Source organism: Penaeus monodon, chromosome 18 (assembly GCF_015228065.2).
Source record: "Penaeus monodon isolate SGIC_2016 chromosome 18, NSTDA_Pmon_1, whole genome shotgun sequence".
NCBI lineage: Eukaryota > Metazoa > Arthropoda > Malacostraca > Decapoda > Penaeidae > Penaeus > Penaeus monodon.
Window position 1 is genome coordinate 37,972,541 of NC_051403.1, and position 21,449 is coordinate 37,993,989.

General features: G+C 35.1%; 5 protein-coding genes and 3 pseudogenes across 5 annotated transcripts; all 8 read right to left on the reverse strand.

The window, feature by feature from the left end:
• Positions 1 to 1,999: 1,999 nt before the first annotated feature.
• Positions 2,000 to 2,665, reverse strand: LOC119584890. The gene has a single exon (XM_037933513.1). It carries the CDS (start codon positions 2,663 to 2,665, stop codon positions 2,000 to 2,002), a length of 666 nt encoding a protein of 221 aa, XP_037789441.1.
• A 2,715-nt stretch (positions 2,666 to 5,380) lies between these two features.
• LOC119584891 lies at positions 5,381 to 6,102 on the reverse strand. The gene has a single exon (XM_037933514.1). It carries the CDS (start codon positions 6,044 to 6,046, stop codon positions 5,381 to 5,383), a length of 666 nt encoding a protein of 221 aa, XP_037789442.1. The 5' UTR covers positions 6,047 to 6,102.
• Positions 6,103 to 7,062: 960 nt separating this feature from the next.
• Positions 7,063 to 7,740, reverse strand: LOC119584892. The gene has a single exon (XM_037933515.1). It carries the CDS (start codon positions 7,726 to 7,728, stop codon positions 7,063 to 7,065), a length of 666 nt encoding a protein of 221 aa, XP_037789443.1. The 5' UTR covers positions 7,729 to 7,740.
• Positions 7,741 to 8,853: 1,113 nt separating this feature from the next.
• Positions 8,854 to 9,574, reverse strand: LOC119584893 (annotated as a pseudogene).
• A 959-nt stretch (positions 9,575 to 10,533) lies between these two features.
• LOC119584762 lies at positions 10,534 to 11,198 on the reverse strand (annotated as a pseudogene).
• Positions 11,199 to 12,322: 1,124 nt separating this feature from the next.
• Positions 12,323 to 12,998, reverse strand: LOC119584894 (annotated as a pseudogene).
• Positions 12,999 to 14,045: 1,047 nt separating this feature from the next.
• Positions 14,046 to 14,883, reverse strand: LOC119584895. Its single transcript, XM_037933516.1, has one exon. The coding sequence runs from the start codon at positions 14,709 to 14,711 to the stop codon at positions 14,046 to 14,048; it is 666 nt and encodes a 221-aa protein (XP_037789444.1). The 5' UTR covers positions 14,712 to 14,883.
• A 2,662-nt stretch (positions 14,884 to 17,545) lies between these two features.
• LOC119584897 lies at positions 17,546 to 18,444 on the reverse strand. Its single transcript, XM_037933517.1, has one exon. The coding sequence runs from the start codon at positions 18,209 to 18,211 to the stop codon at positions 17,546 to 17,548; it is 666 nt and encodes a 221-aa protein (XP_037789445.1). The 5' UTR covers positions 18,212 to 18,444.
• Between the last annotated feature and the right edge of the window lie 3,005 nt (positions 18,445 to 21,449).

The following is a 21,449-nucleotide window of genomic DNA, read 5'->3' on the forward strand; positions in this document are numbered from 1 at the left end:
TATGCAAACTGAATATGGTATGATGCAAACTGAATATGGTATGATGCAAACTGAATATGGTATGTATGCAAACTGAATATGGTATGTATGCAAACTGAATATGGTATGTATGCAAAGTGAATATGGTATGTATGCAAAGTGAATATAGTATGTATGCAATCTGAACGTACTGTATGTGAAAGGTATGCCCTGTGTTCATAATGAAAATTATACTTAGAAATATATCTATCTTCCGTAATCAGTCGTGTTGATAGTGATGTAATTGAAACTATTTATGAATTATCGCAGCATTTATTGATATCCCTCGACTAATAGCTATGAGCATCATGACAGTGATATGCTGTCGATGTTTCCATAACCGTTGTCACGTAATCAACGGCTTCTTTAATGTATTCAGTCTGGTATACTGTCTTGAGGATTGGCCAGGCGTTAGTCATGGTCGTAGTCACATATACAGGTAAGTATGTGATGGAAGTGTAGACATCGAGACATCGACTTGAGTATCTGTTGCAGTGGTTGTAATGGAGGCGGTGAGAGTCTTCACAACAGATACCGTTGATAGAGTCGTGGCAGTAGTTGTCCCTACAACTTGTGTCACGTGCTCTTCAAGATCGGTAGCCGAGTATGTAATGCTGATGGTTTCGGGTTGATATCTGGTATAAGTGTATGCCCGATTCTTCTCTTTGATCATTAGTTGGCTGACGTAAAATGTGGAATAAGCCAGCTGTGGCGCCTGATATTGAGATACCGTTTCTGTGTGAGTAATAGCGTAAGGCACACAATTCGTAGTGTGTAACGCTAACATAGGTTGGTATAACATCTAGGAGAGTGACAGTGGAGCGAACCGTCCTGACTTGCAGTCGAGTATTTGTCAAAGACACGTAAGAAGATACATCTTGACACACCTTCACAGGTAAGTCTGGCCGAAGTCCTTCACTTGGTGCAAGGAAAGAGAGGGCTGTCCACAGAGCAAAAAGTTTCATGTTCAAATTCTTACTAATTGTTATGCCTGACTGTTACACAGATGAATTATGCTCATGAAGGGGGTTATCTGATCTTTTGTAGGAATATGTCCCAAGGAAACTCGGCATACACATGAGATCTAGAACTAATTACATCCCAAAGTCACTGGGAACAAGGATGTTTCATTGCAGGCTAATACCTAGTTATAATAAACTGTATTTAGATATAATAAATGTGTGATACGTATAATAAATTATAGTTAGGTATAATGAATGTGTAATATGTATAAGTTGCAATTATGTATAATGAGTGTGATGTATGTGAAATGAATGTGGCATTTATAATGAATGTTTAGTATGTATGCAAATTAAATGTTCTGTATATGAATGGAATGTCTTGTGTGCATAATGACATGAATAGTATGTATAATGAAACGCATAATGTAAATGTATGGAACATTTCATACTTCTCAGTCAGTCCTTATATCCACCGTTGCCATTTTTTATGTAAATTAATTTGTTTATGGGTTCAACATTTATTAATATTCCTCGACTAATAGCTACAAAAAATCCTGTTAAAATCCTACTGATTGTTATGGCAAACTGCTTGAATGTATATCTAAATATATGTATTTGTATATATATATACACATAGATAGATAGATAGATACAGACACTGAGATCTAAATGAGAGCTAATTATATCCCAAAGTCACCGGACAAGGGCGTTTCAACAGAGGTTAGTTATAGCAGTAAATTTTAGTTATGTTTGTGATATATATGATGAATTGTATCTATGAGTGGTGAGTGGTGTGGTGAGTATAATGAGATTGTGGTATGTATACTGAATGCATGGTATGTATGCAAACTGAATATGGTATGTATGCAAACTGAACGTACTCTATGTGAAAGGTATGCCCTGTGTTCATAATGAAAAGTATACATAGAAATATATCTATCTTCCGTAATCAGTCGTGTTGATAGTGATGTAATTGAAACTATTTATGAATTAACGCAGCATTTATTGATATCCCTCGACTAATAGCTTTGAGCATCATGACAGTGATATGCTGTCGATGTTTCCATAACCGTTGTCACGTAATCAACGGCTTCTTTAATGTATTCAGTCTGGTATACTGTCTTGAGGATTGGCCAGGCGTTAGTCATGGTCGTAGTCACATATACAGGTAAGTATGTGATGGAAGTGTAGACATCGACTTGAGTATCTGTTGCAGTGGTTGTAATGGAGGCGGTGAGAGTCTTCACAACAGATACCGTTGATAGAGTCGTGGCAGTAGTTGTCCCTACAACTTGTGTCACGTGCTCTTCAAGATCGGTAGCCGAGTATGTAATGCTGATGGTTTCGGGTTGATATCTGGTATAAGTGTATGCCCGATTCTTCTCTTTGATCATTAGTTGGCTGACGTAAAATGTGGAATAAGCCAGCTGTGGCGCCTGATATTGAGATACCGTTTCTGTGTGAGTAATAGCGTAAGGCACACAATTCGTAGTGGTAACGCTAACATAGGTTGGTATAACATCTAGGAGAGTGACAGTGGAGCGAACCGTCCTGACTTGCAGTCGAGTATTTGTCAAAGACACGTAAGAAGATACATCTTGACACACCTTCACAGGTAAGTCTGGCCGAAGTCCTTCACTTGGTGCAAGCAAAGAGAGGGCTGTCCACAGAGCAAAAAGTTTCATGTTCAAATTCTTACTAATTGTAATGCCAGACTGTTACACAGATGAATTATGCTCATGAAGGGGGTGATCTGATCTTTTGTAGGAATATGTCCCAAAGAAACTCGGCATACACATGAGATCTAGAACTAATTACATCCCAAAGTCACTGGGAACAAGGATGTTTCATTGCAGGCTAATACCTAGTTATAATAAACTGTATTTAGATATAATAAATATGTGATACGTATAATAAATTATAGTTAGGTATAATGAATGTGTAATATGTATAAGTTGCAATTATGTATAATGAGTGTGATGTATGTGAAATGAATGTGGTATTTATAATGAATGTTTAGTATGTATGCAAATTAAATGTTCTGTATATGAATGGAATGTCTTGTGTGCATAATGACATGAATAGTATGTATAATGAAACGCATAATGTAAATGTATGGAACATTTCATACTTCTCAATCAGTCCTTATATCCACCGTTGCCATTTTTTTATGTAAATTAATTTGTTTTATGGGTTCAACATTTATTAATATTCCTCGACTAATAGCTACAAAAAATCCTGTTAAAATCCTACTGATTGTTATGGCAAACTGCTTGAATGTATATCTAAATATATGTATTTGTATATATATACACATAGATAGATAGATAGATACAGACACTGAGATCTAAATGAGAGCTAATTATATCCCAAAGTCACCGGGACAAGGGCGTTTTCAACAGAGTTTAGTTATAGCAGTAAATTTTGTTATGTTTTGTATATATATGATGAATTGTATCTATGAGTGGTGAGTGGTGTGGTGAGTATAATGAGATTGTGGTATGTATACTGATGCATGGTATGTATGCAACTGAATATGGTATGATGCAAAGTGAATATAGTATGTATGCATCTGAACGTACTGTATGTGAAAGGTATGCCCTGTGTTCATAATGAAATTATACTTAGAAATATATCTATCTTCCGTAATCAGTCGTGTTGATAGTGATGTAATTGAAACTATTTATGAATTAACGCAGCATTTATTGATATCCCTCGACTAATAGCTATGAGCATCATGGCAGTGATATGCTGTCGATGTTTCCATAAGCTGTTGTCACGTAATCAACGGCTTCTTTAATGTATTCAGTCTGGTATACTGTCTTGAGGATTGGCCAGGCGTTTAGTCATGGTCGTAGTCACATATACAGGTAAGTATGTGATGGAAGTGTAGACATCGACTTGAGTATCTGTTGCAGTGGTTGAATGGAGGCGGTAGAGTCTTCACAACAGATACCGTTGATAGAGTCGTGGCAGTAGTTGTCCCTACAACTTGTGTCACGTGCTCTTCAAGATCGGTAGCCGAGTATGTAATGCTCGATGGTTTCGGGTTGATATCTGGTATAGTGTATGCCCGATTCTTCTCTTTGATCATTAGTTGGCTGACGTAAAATGTGGAATAAGCCAGCTGTGGCGCCTGATATTGAGATACCGTTTTCTGTGTGAGTATAGCGTAAGGCACACAATTCGTAGTGGTAACGCTAACATAGGTTGGTATAAAATCTAGGAGAGTGACAGTGGAGCGAACCGTCCTGACTTGCAGTCGAGTATTTGTCAAAGACACGTAAGAAGATACATCTTGACACACCTTCACAGGTAAGTCTGGCCGAAGTCCTTCACTTGGTGCAAGCAAAGAGAGGGCTGTCCACAGAGCAAAAAGTTTCATGTTCAAATTCTTACTAATTGTTATGCCAGACTGTTACACAGATGAATTATGCTCATGAAGGGGGTTATCTGATCTTTTGTAGAATATGTCCCAAAGAAACTCGGCATACACATGAGATCTAGAACTAATTACATCCCAAAGTCACTGGGAACAAGGATGTTTCATTGCAGGCTAATACCTAGTTATAATAAACTGTATTTAGATATAATAAATGTGTGATACGTATAATAAATTATAGTTAGGTATAATGAATGTGTAATATGTATAAGTTGCAATTATGTATAATGAGTGTGATGTATGTGAAATGAATGTGGCATTTATAATGAATGTTTAGTATGTATGCAAATTAAATGTTCTGTATATGAATGGAATGTCTTGTGTGCATAATGACATGAATAGTATGTATAATGAAACGCATAATGTAAATGTATGGAACATTTCATACTTCTCAGTCAGTCCTTATATCCACCGTTGCCATTTTTTTATGTAAATTAATTTGTTTATGGGTTCAACATTTATTAATATTCCTCGACTAATAGCTACAAAAAATCCTGTTAAAATCCTACTGATTGTTATGGCAAACTGCTTGAATGTATATCTAAATATATGTATTTGTATATATATACACATAGATAGATAGATAGATACAGACACTGAGATCTAAATGAGAACTAATTATATCCGAAAGTCACCGGGACAAGGGCGTTTCAACAGAGTTTAGTTATAGCAGTAAATTTTAGTTATGTTTGTGATATATATGATGAATTGTATCTATGAGTGGTGAGTGGTGTGGTGAGTATAATGAGATTGTGGTATGTATACTGAATGCATGGTATGTATGCAAACTGAATATGGTATGTATGCAAACTGAACGTACTGTATGTGAAAGGTATGCCCTGTGTTCATAATGAAAAGTATACATAGAAATATATCTATCTTCCGTAATCAGTCGTGTTGATAGTGATGTAATTGAAACTATTTATCAATTAAAGCAGCATTTATTGATATCCCTCGACTAATAGCTTTGAGCATCATGACAGTGATATGCTGTCGATGTTTCCATAACCGTTGTCACGTAATCAACGGCTTCTTTAATGTATTCAGTCTGGTATACTGTCTTGAGGATTGGCCAGGCGTTAGTCATGGTCGTAGTCACATATACAGGTAAGTATGTGATGGAAGTGTAGACATCGACTTGAGTATCTGTTGCAGTGGTTGTAATGGAGGCGGTGAGAGTCTTCACAACAGATACCGTTGATAGAGTCGTGGCAGTAGTTGTCCCTACAACTTGTGTCACGTGCTCTTCAAGATCGGTAGCCGAGTATGTAATGCTGATGGTTTCGGGTTGATATCTGGTATAAGTGTATGCCCGATTCTTCTCTTTGATCATTAGTTGGCTGACGTAAAATGTGGAATAAGCCAGCTGTGGCGCCTGATATTGAGATACCGTTTCTGTGTGAGTAATAGCGTAAGGCACACAATTCGTAGTGGTAACGCTAACATAGGTTGGTATAACATCTAGGAGAGTGACAGTGGAGCGAACCGTCCTGACTTGCAGTCGAGTATTTGTCAAAGACACGTAAGAAGATACATCTTGACACACCTTCACAGGTAAGTCTGGCCGAAGTCCTTCACTTGGTGCAAGCAAAGAGAGGGCTGTCCACAGAGCAAAAAGTTTCATGTTCAAATTCTTACTAATTGTTATGCCTGACTGTTACACAGATGAATTATGCTCATGAAGGGGGTTATCTGATCTTTTGTAGGAATATGTCCCAAAGAAACTCGGCATACACATGAGATCTAGAACTAATTACATCCCAAAGTCACTGGGAACAAGGATGTTTCATTGCAGGCTAATACCTAGTTATAATAAACTGTATTTAGATATAATAAATGTGTGATACGTATAATAAATTATAGTTAGGTATAATGAATGTGTAATATGTATAAGTTGCAATTATGTATAATGAGTGTGATGTATGTGAAATGAATGTGGCATTTATAATGAATGTTTAGTATGTATGCAAATTAAATGTTCTGTATATGAATGGAATGTCTTGTGTGCATAATGACATGAATAGTATGTATAATGAAACGCATAATGTAAATGTATGGAACATTTCATACTTCTCAGTCAGTCCTTATATCCACCGTTGCCATTTTTTTATGTAAATTAATTTGTTTATGGGTTCAACATTTATTAATATTCCTCGACTAATAGCTACAAAAAATCCTGTTAAAATCCTACTGATTGTTATGGCAAACTGCTTGAATGTATATCTAAATATATGTATTTGTATATATATACACATAGATAGATAGATAGATACAGACACTGAGATCTAAATGAGAACTAATTATATCCGAAAGTCACCGGGACAAGGGCGTTTCAACAGAGTTTAGTTATAGCAGTAAATTTTAGTTATGTTTGTGATATATATGATGAATTGTATCTATGAGTGGTGAGTGGTGTGGTGAGTATAATGAGATTGTGGTATGTATACTGAATGCATGGTATGTATGCAAACTGAATATGGTATGTATGCAAACTGAACGTACTGTATGTGAAAGGTATGCTCTGTGTTCATAATGAAAAGTATACATAGAAATATATCTATCTTCCGTAATCAGTCGTGTTGATAGTGATGTAATTGAAACTATTTATCAATTAAAGCAGCATTTATTGATTTCCCTCGACTAATAGCTTTGAGCATCATGACAGTGATATGCTGTCGATGTTTCCATAACCGTTGTCACGTAATCAACGGCTTCTTTAATGTATTCAGTCTGGTATACTGTCTTGAGAATTGGCCAGGCGTTAGTCATGGTCGTAGTCACATATACAGGTAAGTATGTGATGGAAGTGTAGACATCGACTTGAGTATCTGTTGCAGTGGTTGTAATGGAGGCGGTGAGAGTCTTCACAACAGATACCGTTGATAGAGTCGTGGCAGTAGTTGTCCCTACAACTTGTGTCACGTGCTCTTCAAGATCGGTAGCCGAGTATGTAATGCTGATGGTTTCGGGTTGATATCTGGTATAAGTGTATGCCCGATTCTTCTCTTTGATCATTAGTTGGCTGACGTAAAATGTGGAATAAGCCAGCTGTGGCGCCTGATATTGAGATACCGTTTCTGTGTGAGTAATAGCGTAAGGCACACAATTCGTAGTGGTAACGCTAACATAGGTTGGTATAACATCTAGGAGAGTGACAGTGGAGCGAACCGTCCTGACTTGCAGTCGAGTATTTGTCAAAGACACGTAAGAAGATACATCTTGACACACCTTCACAGGTAAGTCTGGCCGAAGTCCTTCACTTGGTGCAAGCAAAGAGAGGGCTGTCCACAGAGCAAAAAGTTTCATGTTCAAATTCTTACTAATTGTTATGCCAGACTGTTACACAGATGAATTATGCTCATGAAGGGGGTGATCTGATCTTTTGTAGGAATATGTCCCAAAGAAACTCGGCATACACATGAGATCTAGAACTAATTACATCCCAAAGTCACTGGGAACAAGGATGTTTCATTGCAGGCTAATACCTAGTTATAATAAACTGTATTTAGATATAATAAATATGTGATACGTATAATAAATTATAGTTAGGTATAATGAATGTGTAATATGTATAAGTTGCAATTATGTATAATGAGTGTGATGTATGTGAAATGAATGTGGTATTTATAATGAATGTTTAGTATGTATGCAAATTAAATGTTCTGTATATGAATGGAATGTCTTGTGTGCATAATGACATGAATAGTATGTATAATGAAACGCATAATGTAAATGTATGGAACATTTCATACTTCTCAATCAGTCCTTATATCCACCGTTGCCATTTTTTTATGTAAATTAATTTGTTTATGGGTTCAACATTTATTAATATTCCTCGACTAATAGCTACAAAAAATCCTGTTAAAATCCTACTGATTGTTATGGCAAACTGCTTGAATGTATATCTAAATATATGTATTTGTATATATATACACATAGATAGATAGATAGATACAGACACTGAGATCTAAATGAGAGCTAATTATATCCCAAAGTCACCGGGACAAGGGCGTTTCAACAGAGTTTAGTTATAGCAGTAAATTTTAGTTATGTTTGTGATATATATGATGAATTGTATCTATGAGTGGTGAGTGGTGTGGTGAGTATAATGAGATTGTGGTATGTATACTGAATGCATGGTATGTATGCAAACTGAATATGGTATGATGCAAACTGAATATGGTATGTATGCAAACTGAATATGGTATGTATGCAAACTGAATATGGTATGTATGCAAACTGAATATGGTATGTATGCAAAGTGAATATAGTATGTATGCAATCTGAACGTACTGTATGTGAAAGGTATGCCCTGTGTTCATAATGAAAATTATACTTAGAAATATATCTATCTTCCGTAATCAGTCGTGTTGATAGTGATGTAATTGAAACTATTTATGAATTAACGCAGCATTTATTGATATCCCTCGACTAATAGCTATGAGCATCATGACAGTGATATGCTGTCGATGTTTCCATAACCGTTGTCACGTAATCAACGGCTTCTTTAATGTATTCAGTCTGGTATACTGTCTTGAGGATTGGCCAGGCGTTAGTCATGGTCGTAGTCACATATACAGGTAAGTATGTGATGGAAGTGTAGACATCGACTTGAGTATCTGTTGCAGTGGTTGTAATGGAGGCGGTGAGAGTCTTCACAACAGATACCGTTGATAGAGTCGTGGCAGTAGTTGTCCTACAACTTGTGTCACGTGCTCTTCAAGATCGGTAGCCGAGTATGTAATGCTGATGGTTTCGGGTTGATATCTGGTATAAGTGTATGCCCGATTCTTCTCTTTGATCATTAGTTGGCTGACGTAAAATGTGGAATAAGCCAGCTGTGGCGCCTGATATTGAGATACCGTTTCTGTGTGAGTAATAGCGTAAGGCACACAATTCGTAGTGGTAACGCTAACATAGGTTGGTATAACATCTAGGAGAGTGACAGTGGAGCGAACCGTCCTGACTTGCAGTCGAGTATTTGTCAAAGACACGTAAGAAGATACATCTTGACACACCTTCACAGGTAAGTCTGGCCGAAGTCCTTCACTTGGTGCAAGCAAAGAGAGGGCTGTCCACAGAGCAAAAAGTTTCATGTTCAAATTCTTACTAATTGTTATGCCTGACTGTTACACAGATGAATTATGCTCATGAAGGGGGTTATCTGATCTTTTGTAGGAATATGTCCCAAAGAAACTCGGCATACACATGAGATCTAGAACTAAGTACATCCCAAAGTCACTGGGAACAAGGATGTTTCATTGCAGGCTAATACCTAGTTATAATAAACTGTATTTAGATATAATAAATGTGTGATACGTATAATAAATTATAGTTAGGTATAATGAATGTGTAATATGTATAAGTTGCAATTATGTATAATGAGTGTGATGTATGTGAAATGAATGTGGCATTTATAATGAATGTTTAGTATGTATGCAAATTAAATGTTCTGTATATGAATGGAATGTCTTGTGTGCATAATGACATGAATAGTATGTATAATGAAACGCATAATGTAAATGTATGGAACATTTCATACTTCTCAGTCAGTCCTTATATCCACCGTTGCCATTTTTTTATGTAAATTAATTTGTTTATGGGTTCAACATTTATTAATATTCCTCGACTAATAGCTACAAAAAATCCTGTTAAAATCCTACTGATTGTTATGGCAAACTGCTTGAATGTATATCTAAATATATGTATTTGTATATATATACACATAGATAGATAGATAGATACAGACACTGAGATCTAAATGAGAACTAATTATATCCGAAAGTCACCGGGACAAGGGCGTTTCAACAGAGTTTAGTTATAGCAGTAAATTTAGTTATGTTTGTGATATATATGATGAATTGTATCTATGAGTGGTGAGTGGTGTGGTGAGTATAATGAGATTGTGGTATGTATACTGAATGCATGGTATGTATGCAAACTGAATATGGTATGTATGCAAACTGAACGTACTGTATGTGAAAGGTATGCCCTGTGTTCATAATGAAAAGTATACATAGAAATATATCTATCTTCCGTAATCAGTCGTGTTGATAGTGATGTAATTGAAACTATTTATCAATTAAAGCAGCATTTATTGATATCCCTCGACTAATAGCTTTGAGCATCATGACAGTGATATGCTGTCGATGTTTCCATAACCGTTGTCACGTAATCAACGGCTTCTTTAATGTATTCAGTCTGGTATACTGTCTTGAGGATTGGCCAGGCGTTAGTCATGGTCGTAGTCACATATACAGGTAAGTATGTGATGGAAGTGTAGACATCGACTTGAGTATCTGTTGCAGTGGTTGTAATGGAGGCGGTGAGAGTCTTCACAACAGATACCGTTGATAGAGTCGTGGCAGTAGTTGTCCCTACAACTTGTGTCACGTGCTCTTCAAGATCGGTAGCCGAGTATGTAATGCTGATGGTTTCGGGTTGATATCTGGTATAAGTGTATGCCCGATTCTTCTCTTTGATCATTAGTTGGCTGACGTAAAATGTGGAATAAGCCAGCTGTGGCGCCTGATATTGAGATACCGTTTCTGTGTGAGTAATAGCGTAAGGCACACAATTCGTAGTGGTAACGCTAACATAGGTTGGTATAACATCTAGGAGAGTGACAGTGGAGCGAACCGTCCTGACTTGCAGTCGAGTATTTGTCAAAGACACGTAAGAAGATACATCTTGACACACCTTCACAGGTAAGTCTGGCCGAAGTCCTTCACTTGGTGCAAGGAAGAGAGGGCTGTCCACAGAGCAAAAAGTTTCATGTTCAAATTCTTACTAATTGTTATGCCAGACTGTTACACAGATGAATTATGCTCATGAAGGGGGTGATCTGATCTTTTGTAGGAATATGTCCCAAAGAAACTCGGCATACACATGAGATCTAGAACTAATTACATCCCAAAGTCACTGGGAACATGGATGTTTCATTGCAGGCTAATACCTAGTTATAATAAACTGTATTTAGATATAATAAATATGTGATACGTATAATAAATTATAGTTAGGTATAATGAATGTGTAATATGTATAAGTTGCAATTATGTATAATGAGTGTGATGTATGTGAAATGAATGTGGTATTTATAATGAATGTTTAGTATGTATGCAAATTAAATGTTCTGTATATGAATGGAATGTCTTGTGTGCATAATGACATGAATAGTATGTATAATGAAACGCATAATGTAAATGTATGGAACATTTCATACTTCTCAATCAGTCCTTATATCCACCGTTGCCATTTTTTTATGTAAATTAATTGTTTATGGGTTCAACATTTATTAATATTCCTCGACTAATAGCTACAAAAAAATCCTGTTAAAATCCTACTGATTGTTATGGCAAACTGCTTGAATGTATATCTAAATATATGTATTTGTATATATATACACATAGATAGATAGATAGATACAGACACTGAGATCTAAATGAGAGCTAATTATATCCCAAAGTCACCGGGACAAGGGCGTTTCAACAGAGTTTAGTTATAGCAGTAAATTTTAGTTATGTTTGTGATATATATGATGAATTGTATCTATGAGTGGTGAGTGTGTGGTGAGTATAATGAGATTGTGGTATGTATACTGAATGCATGGTATGTATGCAAACTGAATATGGTATGATGCAAACTGAATATGGTATGTATGCAAACTGAATATGGTATGTATGAAAACTGAATATGGTATGTATGCAAACTGAATATGGTATGTATGCAAAGTGAATATAGTATGTATGCAATCTGAACGTACTGTATGTGAAAGGTATGCCCTGTGTTCATAATGAAAATTATACTTAGAAATATATCTATCTTCCGTAATCAGTCGTGTTGATAGTGATGTAATTGAAACTATTTATGAATTAACGCAGCATTTATTGATATCCCTCGACTAATAGCTATGAGCATCATGACAGTGATATGCTGTCGATGTTTCCATAACTGTTGTCACGTAATCAACGGCTTCTTTAATGTATTCAGTCTGGTATACTGTCTTGAGGATTGGCCAGGCGTTAGTCATGGTCGTAGTCACATATACAGGTAAGTATGTGATGGAAGTGTAGACATCGACTTGAGTATCTGTTGCAGTGGTTGTAATGGAGGCGGTGAGTCTTCACAACAGATACCGTTGATAGAGTCGTGGCAGTAGTTGTCTCTACAACTTGTGTCACGTGCTCTTCAAGATCGGTAGCCGAGTATGTAATGCTGATGGTTTCGGGTTGATATCTGGTATAAGTGTATGCCCGATTCTTCTCTTTGATCATTAGTTGGCTGACGTAAAATGTGGAATAAGCCAGCTGTGGCACCTGATATTGAGATACCGTTTCTGTGTGAGTAATAGCGTAAGGCACACAATTCGTAGTGGTAACGCTAACATAGGTTGGTATAACATCTAGGAGAGTGACAGTGGAGCGAACCGTCCTGACTTGCAGTCGAGTATTTGTCAAAGACACGTAAGAAGATACATCTTGACACACCTTCACAGGTAAGTCTGGCCGAAGTCCTTCACTTGGTGCAAGCAAAGAGAGGGCTGTCCACAGAGCAAAAAGTTTCATGTTCAAATTCTTACTAATTGTTATGCCAGACTGTTACACAGATGAATTATGCTCATGAAGGGGGTGATCTGATCTTTTGTAGGAATATGTCCCAAAGAAACTCGGCATACACATGAGATCTAGAACTAATTACATCCCAAAGTCACTGGGAACAAGGATGTTTCATTGCAGGCTAATACCTAGTTATAATAAACTGTATTTAGATATAATAAATATGTGATACGTATAATAAATTATAGTTAGGTATAATGAATGTGTAATATGTATAAGTTGCAATTATGTATAATGAGTGTGATGTATGTGAAATGAATGTGGCATTTATAATGAATGTTTAGTATGTATGCAAATTAAATGTTCTGTATATGAATGGAATGTCTTGTGTGCATAATGACATGAATAGTATGTATAATGAAACGCATAATGTAAATGTATGGAACATTTCATACTTCTCAATCAGTCCTTATATCCACCGTTGCCATTTTTTTATGTAAATTAATTTGTTTATGGGTTCAACATTTATTAATATTCCTCGACTAATAGCTACAAAAAATCCTGTTAAAATCCTACTGATTGTTATGGCAAACTGCTTGAATGTATATCTAAATATATGTATTTGTATATATATACACATAGATAGATAGATAGATACAGACACTGAGATCTAAATGAGAGCTAATTATATCCCAAAGTCACCGGGACAAGGGCGTTTCAACAGAGTTTAGTTATAGCAGTAAATTTTAGTTATGTTTGTGATATATATGATGAATTGTATCTATGAGTGGTGAGTGGTGTGGTGAGTATAATGAGATTGTGGTATGTATACTGAATGCATGGTATGTATGCAAACTGAATATGGTATGATGCAAACTGAATATGGTATGTATGCAAAGTGAATATAGTATGTATGCAATCTGAACGTACTGTATGTGAAAGGTATGCCCTGTGTTCATAATGAAAATTATACTTAGAAATATATCTATCTTCCGTAATCAGTCGTGTTGATAGTGATGTAATTGAAACTATTTATGAATTAACGCAGCATTTATTGATATCCCTCGACTAATAGCTATGAGCATCATGGCAGTGATATGCTGTCGATGTTTCCATAACTGTTGTCACGTAATCAACGGCTTCTTTAATGTATTCAGTCTGGTATACTGTCTTGAGGATTGGCCAGGCGTTAGTCATGGTCGTAGTCACATATACAGGTAAGTATGTGATGGAAGTGTAGACATCGACTTGAGTATCTGTTGCAGTGGTTGTAATGGAGGCGGTGAGAGTCTTCACAACAGATACCGTTGATAGAGTCGTGGCAGTAGTTGTCCCTACAACTTGTGTCACGTGCTCTTCAAGATCGGTAGCCGAGTATGTAATGCTGATGGTTTCGGGTTGATATCTGGTATAAGTGTATGCCCGATTCTTCTCTTTGATCATTAGTTGGCTGACGTAAAATGTGGAATAAGCCAGCTGTGGCGCCTGATATTGAGATACCGTTTCTGTGTGAGTAATAGCGTAAGGCACACAATTCGTAGTGGTAACGCTAACATAGGTTGGTATAACTTCTAGGAGAGTGACAGTGGAGCGAACCGTCCTGACTTGCAGTCGAGTATTTGTCAAAGACACGTAAGAAGATACATCTTGACACACCTTCACAGGTAAGTCTGGCCGAAGTCCTTCACTTGGTGCAAGCAAAGAGAGGGCTGTCCACAGAGCAAAAAGTTTCATGTTCAAATTCTTACTAATTGTTATGCCTGACTGTTACACAGATGAATTATGCTCATGAAGGGGGTGATCTGATCTTTTGTAGGAATATGTCCCAAAGAAACTCGGCATACACATGAGATCTAGAACTAATTACATCCCAAAGTCACTGGGAACAAGGATGTTTCATTGCAGGCTAATACCTAGTTATAATAAACTGTATTTAGATATAATAAATATGTGATACGTATAATAAATTATAGTTAGGTATAATGAATGTGTAATATGTATAAGTTGCAATTATGTATAATGAGTGTGATGTATGTGAAATGAATGTGGTATTTATAATGAATGTTTAGTATGTATGCAAATTAAATGTTCTGTATATGAATGGAATGTCTTGTGTGCATAATGACATGAATAGTATGTATAATGAAACGCATAATGTAAATGTATGGAACATTTCATACTTCTCAATCAGTCCTTATATCCACCGTTGCCATTTTTTTATGTAAATTAATTTGTTTATGGGTTCAACATTTATTAATATTCCTCGACTAATAGCTACAAAAAATCCTGTTAAAATCCTACTGATTGTTATGGCAAACTGCTTGAATGTATATCTAAATATATGTATTTGTATATATATACACATAGATAGATAGATAGATACAGACACTGAGATCTAAATGAGAGCTAATTATATCCCAAAGTCACCGGGACAAGGGCGTTTCAACAGAGTTTAGTTATAGCAGTAAATTTTAGTTATGTTTGTGATATATATGATGAATTGTATCTATGAGTGGTGAGTGGTGTGGTGAGTATAATGAGATTGTGGTATGTATACTGAATGCATGGTATGTATGCAAACTGAATAGGGTATGTATGCAAACTGAATATGGTATGTATGCAAACTGAATATGGTATGTATGCAAACTGAATATGGTATGTAGCAAACTGAACGTACTGTATTTTGAAAGGTATGCCCTGTGTTCATAATGAAAAATTTACTTAGAAAATTATCTATCTTCCGTAATCAGTCGTGTTGATAATGATGTAATTGAAACTATTTATGAATTAACGCAGCATTTATTGATATCCCTCAACTAATAGCTATGAGAATCATGACAGTGATATGCTGTCGATGTTTCCATAACCGTTGTCACGTAATCAACGGCTTTTTTAATGTATTCAGTCTGGTATACCTGTCTTGAGGATTGGCCAGGCGTTAGTCCATGGTCGTAGTCAAATATACAGGTAAGTATGTGATGGAAGTGTAGACATCGACTTGAGTATCTGTTGCAGTGGTTGTAATGGAGGCGGTGAGAGTCTTCACAACATATACCGTTGATAGAGTCGTGGCAGTAGTTGTCCCTACAACTTGTGTCACGTGTTCTTCAAGATCGGTAGCCGAGTATGTAATGCTGATGGTTTCGGGTTTAAATTCTGGTATAAGTGTATGCCCGATTCTTCTCTTTGATCATTAGTTGGCTTTAAAGTAAAATGTGGAATAAGCCAGGGGTGTGGCGCCGATATTGAGATACCGTTTCCGTGTGAAATAATAGCGTAAGGCACACAATTCGTAGGGTAACGCTAACATAGGTTGGTATAACATCTAGGAAAAGTGACAGTGGAGCGAACCGTCCTGACTTGCAGTCGAGTATTTGTCAAAGACACGTAAGAAGATACATCTTGACAACCCTTCACAGGTAGTCTGGCCGAAGTCCTTCCTTGGTGCCCAAACAAAGAGAGGGCTGTCCAAGAGCAAAAAGTTTCATGTTCAAATTCTTACTAATTGTTATGCCTGACTGTTACACAGATGAATTATGCTCATGAAGGGGGTGATCTGATCTTTTGTAGGAATATGTCCAAAGAAAAATCGGCATACACATGAGATCTAGAACTAATTACATCCCAAAGTCACTGGGAACAAGGATGTTTCATTGCAGGCTAATACCTAGTTATATAAATGCTATTTAGATATAATAAATGTGGATACGTATAATAAATTATAGTTAGGTATAATGAAAGTGTAATATGTATAAGTTTGCAATATGTATAATGAGTGGTGATGTATGTTAAATGAATGGGCATTTATAATGAAAGTTTAGTATGTATGCAAATTAAATGTTCTGTATATGAATGGAATGTCTTGTGGCACAATGACATGAATAGTATGTATAATGAAACGCCCTAATGTAAATGTATGGAACATTTCATACTTCTCAATCAGTCCTTATATCCACCGTTGCCATTTTTTTATGTAAAATTAATTGTTTATGGGTTCAACATTTATTAATATTCCTCGACTAATAGCTACAAAAAATCCTGTTAAAATCCTACTGATTGTTATGGCAAACTGCTTGAATGTATATCTAAATATATGTATTTGTATATATATACACAAAGATAGATAGATAGATACAGACACTGAGATCTAAATGAGAGCTAATTATATCCCAAAGTCACCGGGACAAGGGCGTTTCAACAGAGATTAGTTATAGCAGTAAATTTTAGTTATGTTTGTGATATATATGATGAATTGTATCTATGAGTGGTGAGTGGTGTGGTGAGTATAATGAGATTGAGGTATGTATTCTGAATGCATGGTATGTATGCAAACTGAATATGGTATGTATGCAAACTGAATATGGTATGTATGCAAACTGAATATGGTATGTATGCAAAGTGAATATGGTATGTATGCAAACTGAACGTACTGTATGTGAAAGGTATGCCCTGTGTTCATAATGAAAAGTATACTTAGAAATATATCTATCTTCCGTAATCAGTCGTGTTGATAGTGATGTAATTGAAACTATTTATGAATTAACGCAGCATTTATTGACATCCCTCGACTAATAGCTATGAGCATCATGACAGTGATATGCTGTCGATGTTTCCATAACCGTTGTCACGTAATCAACGGCTTCTTTAATGTATTCAGTCTGGTATACTGTCTTTAGGATTGGCCAGACGTTAGTCATGGTCGTAGTCACATATACAGGTAAGTATGTGATGGAAGTGTAGACATCGACTTGAGTATCTGTTGCAGTGGTTGTAATGGAGGCGGTGAGAGTCTTCACAACAGATACCGTTGATAGAGTCGTGGCAGTAGTTGTCCCTACAACTTGTGTCACGTGCTCTTCAAGATCGGTAGCCGAGTATGTAATGCTGATGGTTTCGGGTTGATATCTGGTATAAGTGTATGCCCGATTCTTCTCTTTGATCATTAGTTGGCTGACGTAAAATGTGGAATAAGCCAGCTGTGGCGCCTGATATTGAGATACCGTTTCTGTGTGAGTAATAGCGTAAGGCACACAATTCGTAGTGGTAACGCTAACATAGGTTGGTATAACATCTAGGAGAGTGACAGTGGAGCGAACCGTCCTGACTTGCATTCGAGTATTTGTCAAAGACACGTAAGAAGATACATCTTGACACACCTTCACAGGTAAGTCTGGCCGAAGTCCTTCACTTGGTGCAAGCAAAGAGAGGGCTGTCCACAGAGCAAAAAGTTTCATGTTCAAATTCTTACTAATTGTTATGCCTGACTGTTACACAGATGAATTATGCTCATGAAGGGGGTGATCTGATCTTTTGTAGGAATATGTCCCAAAGAAACTCGGCATACACATGAGATCTAGAACTAATTACATCCCAAAGTCACTGGGAACAAGGATGTTTCAATGCAGGCTAATACCTAGTTATAATAAACTGTATTTAGATATAATAAATGTGTGATACGTATAATAAATTATAGTTAGGTATAATGAATGTGTAATATGTATAAGTTGCAATTATGTATAATGAGTGTGATGTATGTGTAATGAATGTGGTATTTATAATGAATGTTTAGTATGTATGCAAATTAAATGTTCTGTATATGAATGGAATGTCTTGTGTGCATAATGACATGAATAGTATGTATAATGAAACGCATAATGTAAATGTATGGAACATTTCATACTTCTCAATCAGTCCTTATATCCACCGTTGCCATTTTTTTATGTAAATTAATTTGTTTATGGGTTCAACATTTATTAATATTCCTCGACCAATGGCTACAAAAATCCTGTTAAAATCCTACTGATTGTTATGGCAAACTGCTTGAATGTATATCTAAATATATGTATTTGTATATATATACACATAGATAGATAGATAGATACAGACACTGAGATCTAAATGAGAGTTAATTATATTCCAAAGTCACCGGGACAAGGGCGTTTCAACAGAGGTTAGTTATAGCAGTAAATTTTAGTTATGTTTGTGATATATATGATGAATTGTATCTATGAGTGGTGAGTGGTGTGGTGAGTATAATGAGACTGTGGTATGTATACTGAATGCATGGTATGTATGCAAACTGAATATGGTATGTATGCAAACTGAACGTACTGTATGTGAAAGGTATGCCCTGTGTTCATAATGAAAAGTATACATAGAAATATATCTACCTTCCGTAATCAGTCTTGTTGATAGTGATGTAATTGAAACTATTTATGAATTAAAGCAGCATTTATTGATATCCCTCGACTAATAGCTATGAGCATCATGACAGTGATATGCTGTCGATGTCTCCATAACCGTTGTCACGTAATCAACGGCTTCTTTAATGTATTCAGTCTGGTATACTGTCTTGAGGATTGGCCAGGCGTTAGTCATGGTCGTAGTCACATATATAATAAATGTGTGATATGTATAATAAATTATAGTTAGGTATAATGAATGTGTAATATGTAAAAGTTATATTTATGTATAATGAGTGTGATGTATGTGAAATGAATGTGGTATTTATAATGAATGTTTAGTATGTATGCAAATTGAATGTACTGTATGTGAATGGAATGTCTTGTGTGCATAATGACATGAATAGTATGTATAATGAAACGTATAATGTAAATGTATGGAACATTATATACATTTATGGAACATTTATTAATATTCCTCGACTAATAGCTACAAAAATCCTGTTAAAATCCTACTGATTGTTATGGCAAACTACTTGAATGTATATATACATATATATGTATATTTATATATACATATGTATATATATGTATATTTATATATACATATGTATATATATGTATATTTATATATATTTATGTATACATATGTATATTTATGTATACATATGTATATTTATGTATACATATGTATATTTATGTATACATATGTATATTTATGTATACATTATGTATATATATGTATATATATGTATATTTATATACATGTATATTTATATATGCATATTTATATTTATATATATACATGTATACACGCATATATATATATGTATACACGCATACATATATAAGTATTTATGCATATATATATATATATATATATATATATATATATATGTGTGTGTGTGTGTGTGTGTGTGTGTGTTTGTGTGTGTATATGAAAAGGAAAACAGCAGAGTAAGAAATGAAATTAAATCTTAATGTTTCGACCTCCTCACGAGTTCCTTCTTGGACGAATAATAAACAGAAATGGATGAATATATATGTATATATTTGTATATACATATAGATGCCTATATATATGTATAAATACAAATGTATATTCACATATTTATATAAAAACAGATAGATAGACAGATAAATACATTGACATCTATAGCTAGTACTAATTATAACCCAAAGTCATGGGTGTTTCAACACGGGCTTATATATAATGTCTAATTATAACAATGAATTGTACTTATGTATGGTAAGTATAGGTACTGAGTAATGAATGTAATGGATGTATGATGAGTATAATGAATGTGTGGTGAATATAATGAATGCGTAGCGAGTGTAATTTCTAGTATAAAAATAAATTGTAGTTATGTATGGTAAGTATAATGACTGAGTGATGAGTATAATGAATGCGTGGTAAGTATAATAAATGCATGGCGAGTATTATGAATGCGTGGTGAGCATAATGAATGCGTGGTGAGCATAATGAATGCGTCGCAAGTCTAATGAGTGCACGGTGTGTATAATGAATGTCCGGTGAGTAAAATAATGTGCGGTGTGTATGATAATGTATACGCAGTGTGTATAATGAATGTGCGGTGAGTATAATGAATGTGCGGTAAAATGTCATGTTAAGTCATACTTATTGTTATGACAAGCTGTTTCAGTGTAAATATGTATAATATACATACTTATATATGTATATATACATTATATATGTATATATACATACTTATATATGTATATATATATGCTTATATATGTATATATACATACTTATATATGTGTATATATATACATACTTATATAAGTATATATATACATACTTATATATGTATATATGCATACTTATATATGTGTATCTATATATAGATACTTATCTATGTATATTTATATATATGTATATATATACTTAAATATGTATATTTTTGTGTATATATAAATGTATGTATTTGTATATATTTACACATACATAGATAGATAGACAGATACAGACACTGAGATCTAAACAAGAGCTAATTATATCCCGAAGTCACCGGGAGAAGGGCGTTAGTTATAGCAATAAATTTTAGTCATTTTCGTGTGATATGTATGATGAATTATATCTATGCATAAAAAAATGTGGGGTAAGTATAATGAATATGGGGTAAGTATAATGAATATGGGGTAAGTATAATGAATATGGGGTAAGTATAATGAATATGGGGTAAGTATAATGAATATGGGGTAAGTATAATGAATATGGGGTAAGTATAATGAATATGGGTAAGTATAATGAATATGGGTAAGTATA

Bases quoted from the DNA above. Each gene is read 5' to 3' on its own strand.
- LOC119584890 (XM_037933513.1), bottom strand. From the start codon at position 2,665: ATGAAACTTTTTGCTCTGTGGACAGCCCTCTCTTTGCTTGCACCAAGT.
- LOC119584891 (XM_037933514.1), bottom strand. From the start codon at position 6,046: ATGAAACTTTTTGCTCTGTGGACAGCCCTCTCTTTGCTTGCACCAAGT.
- LOC119584892 (XM_037933515.1), bottom strand. From the start codon at position 7,728: ATGAAACTTTTTGCTCTGTGGACAGCCCTCTCTTTGCTTGCACCAAGT.
- LOC119584895 (XM_037933516.1), bottom strand. From the start codon at position 14,711: ATGAAACTTTTTGCTCTGTGGACAGCCCTCTCTTTGCTTGCACCAAGT.
- LOC119584897 (XM_037933517.1), bottom strand. From the start codon at position 18,211: ATGAAACTTTTTGCTCTGTGGACAGCCCTCTCTTTGCTTGCACCAAGT.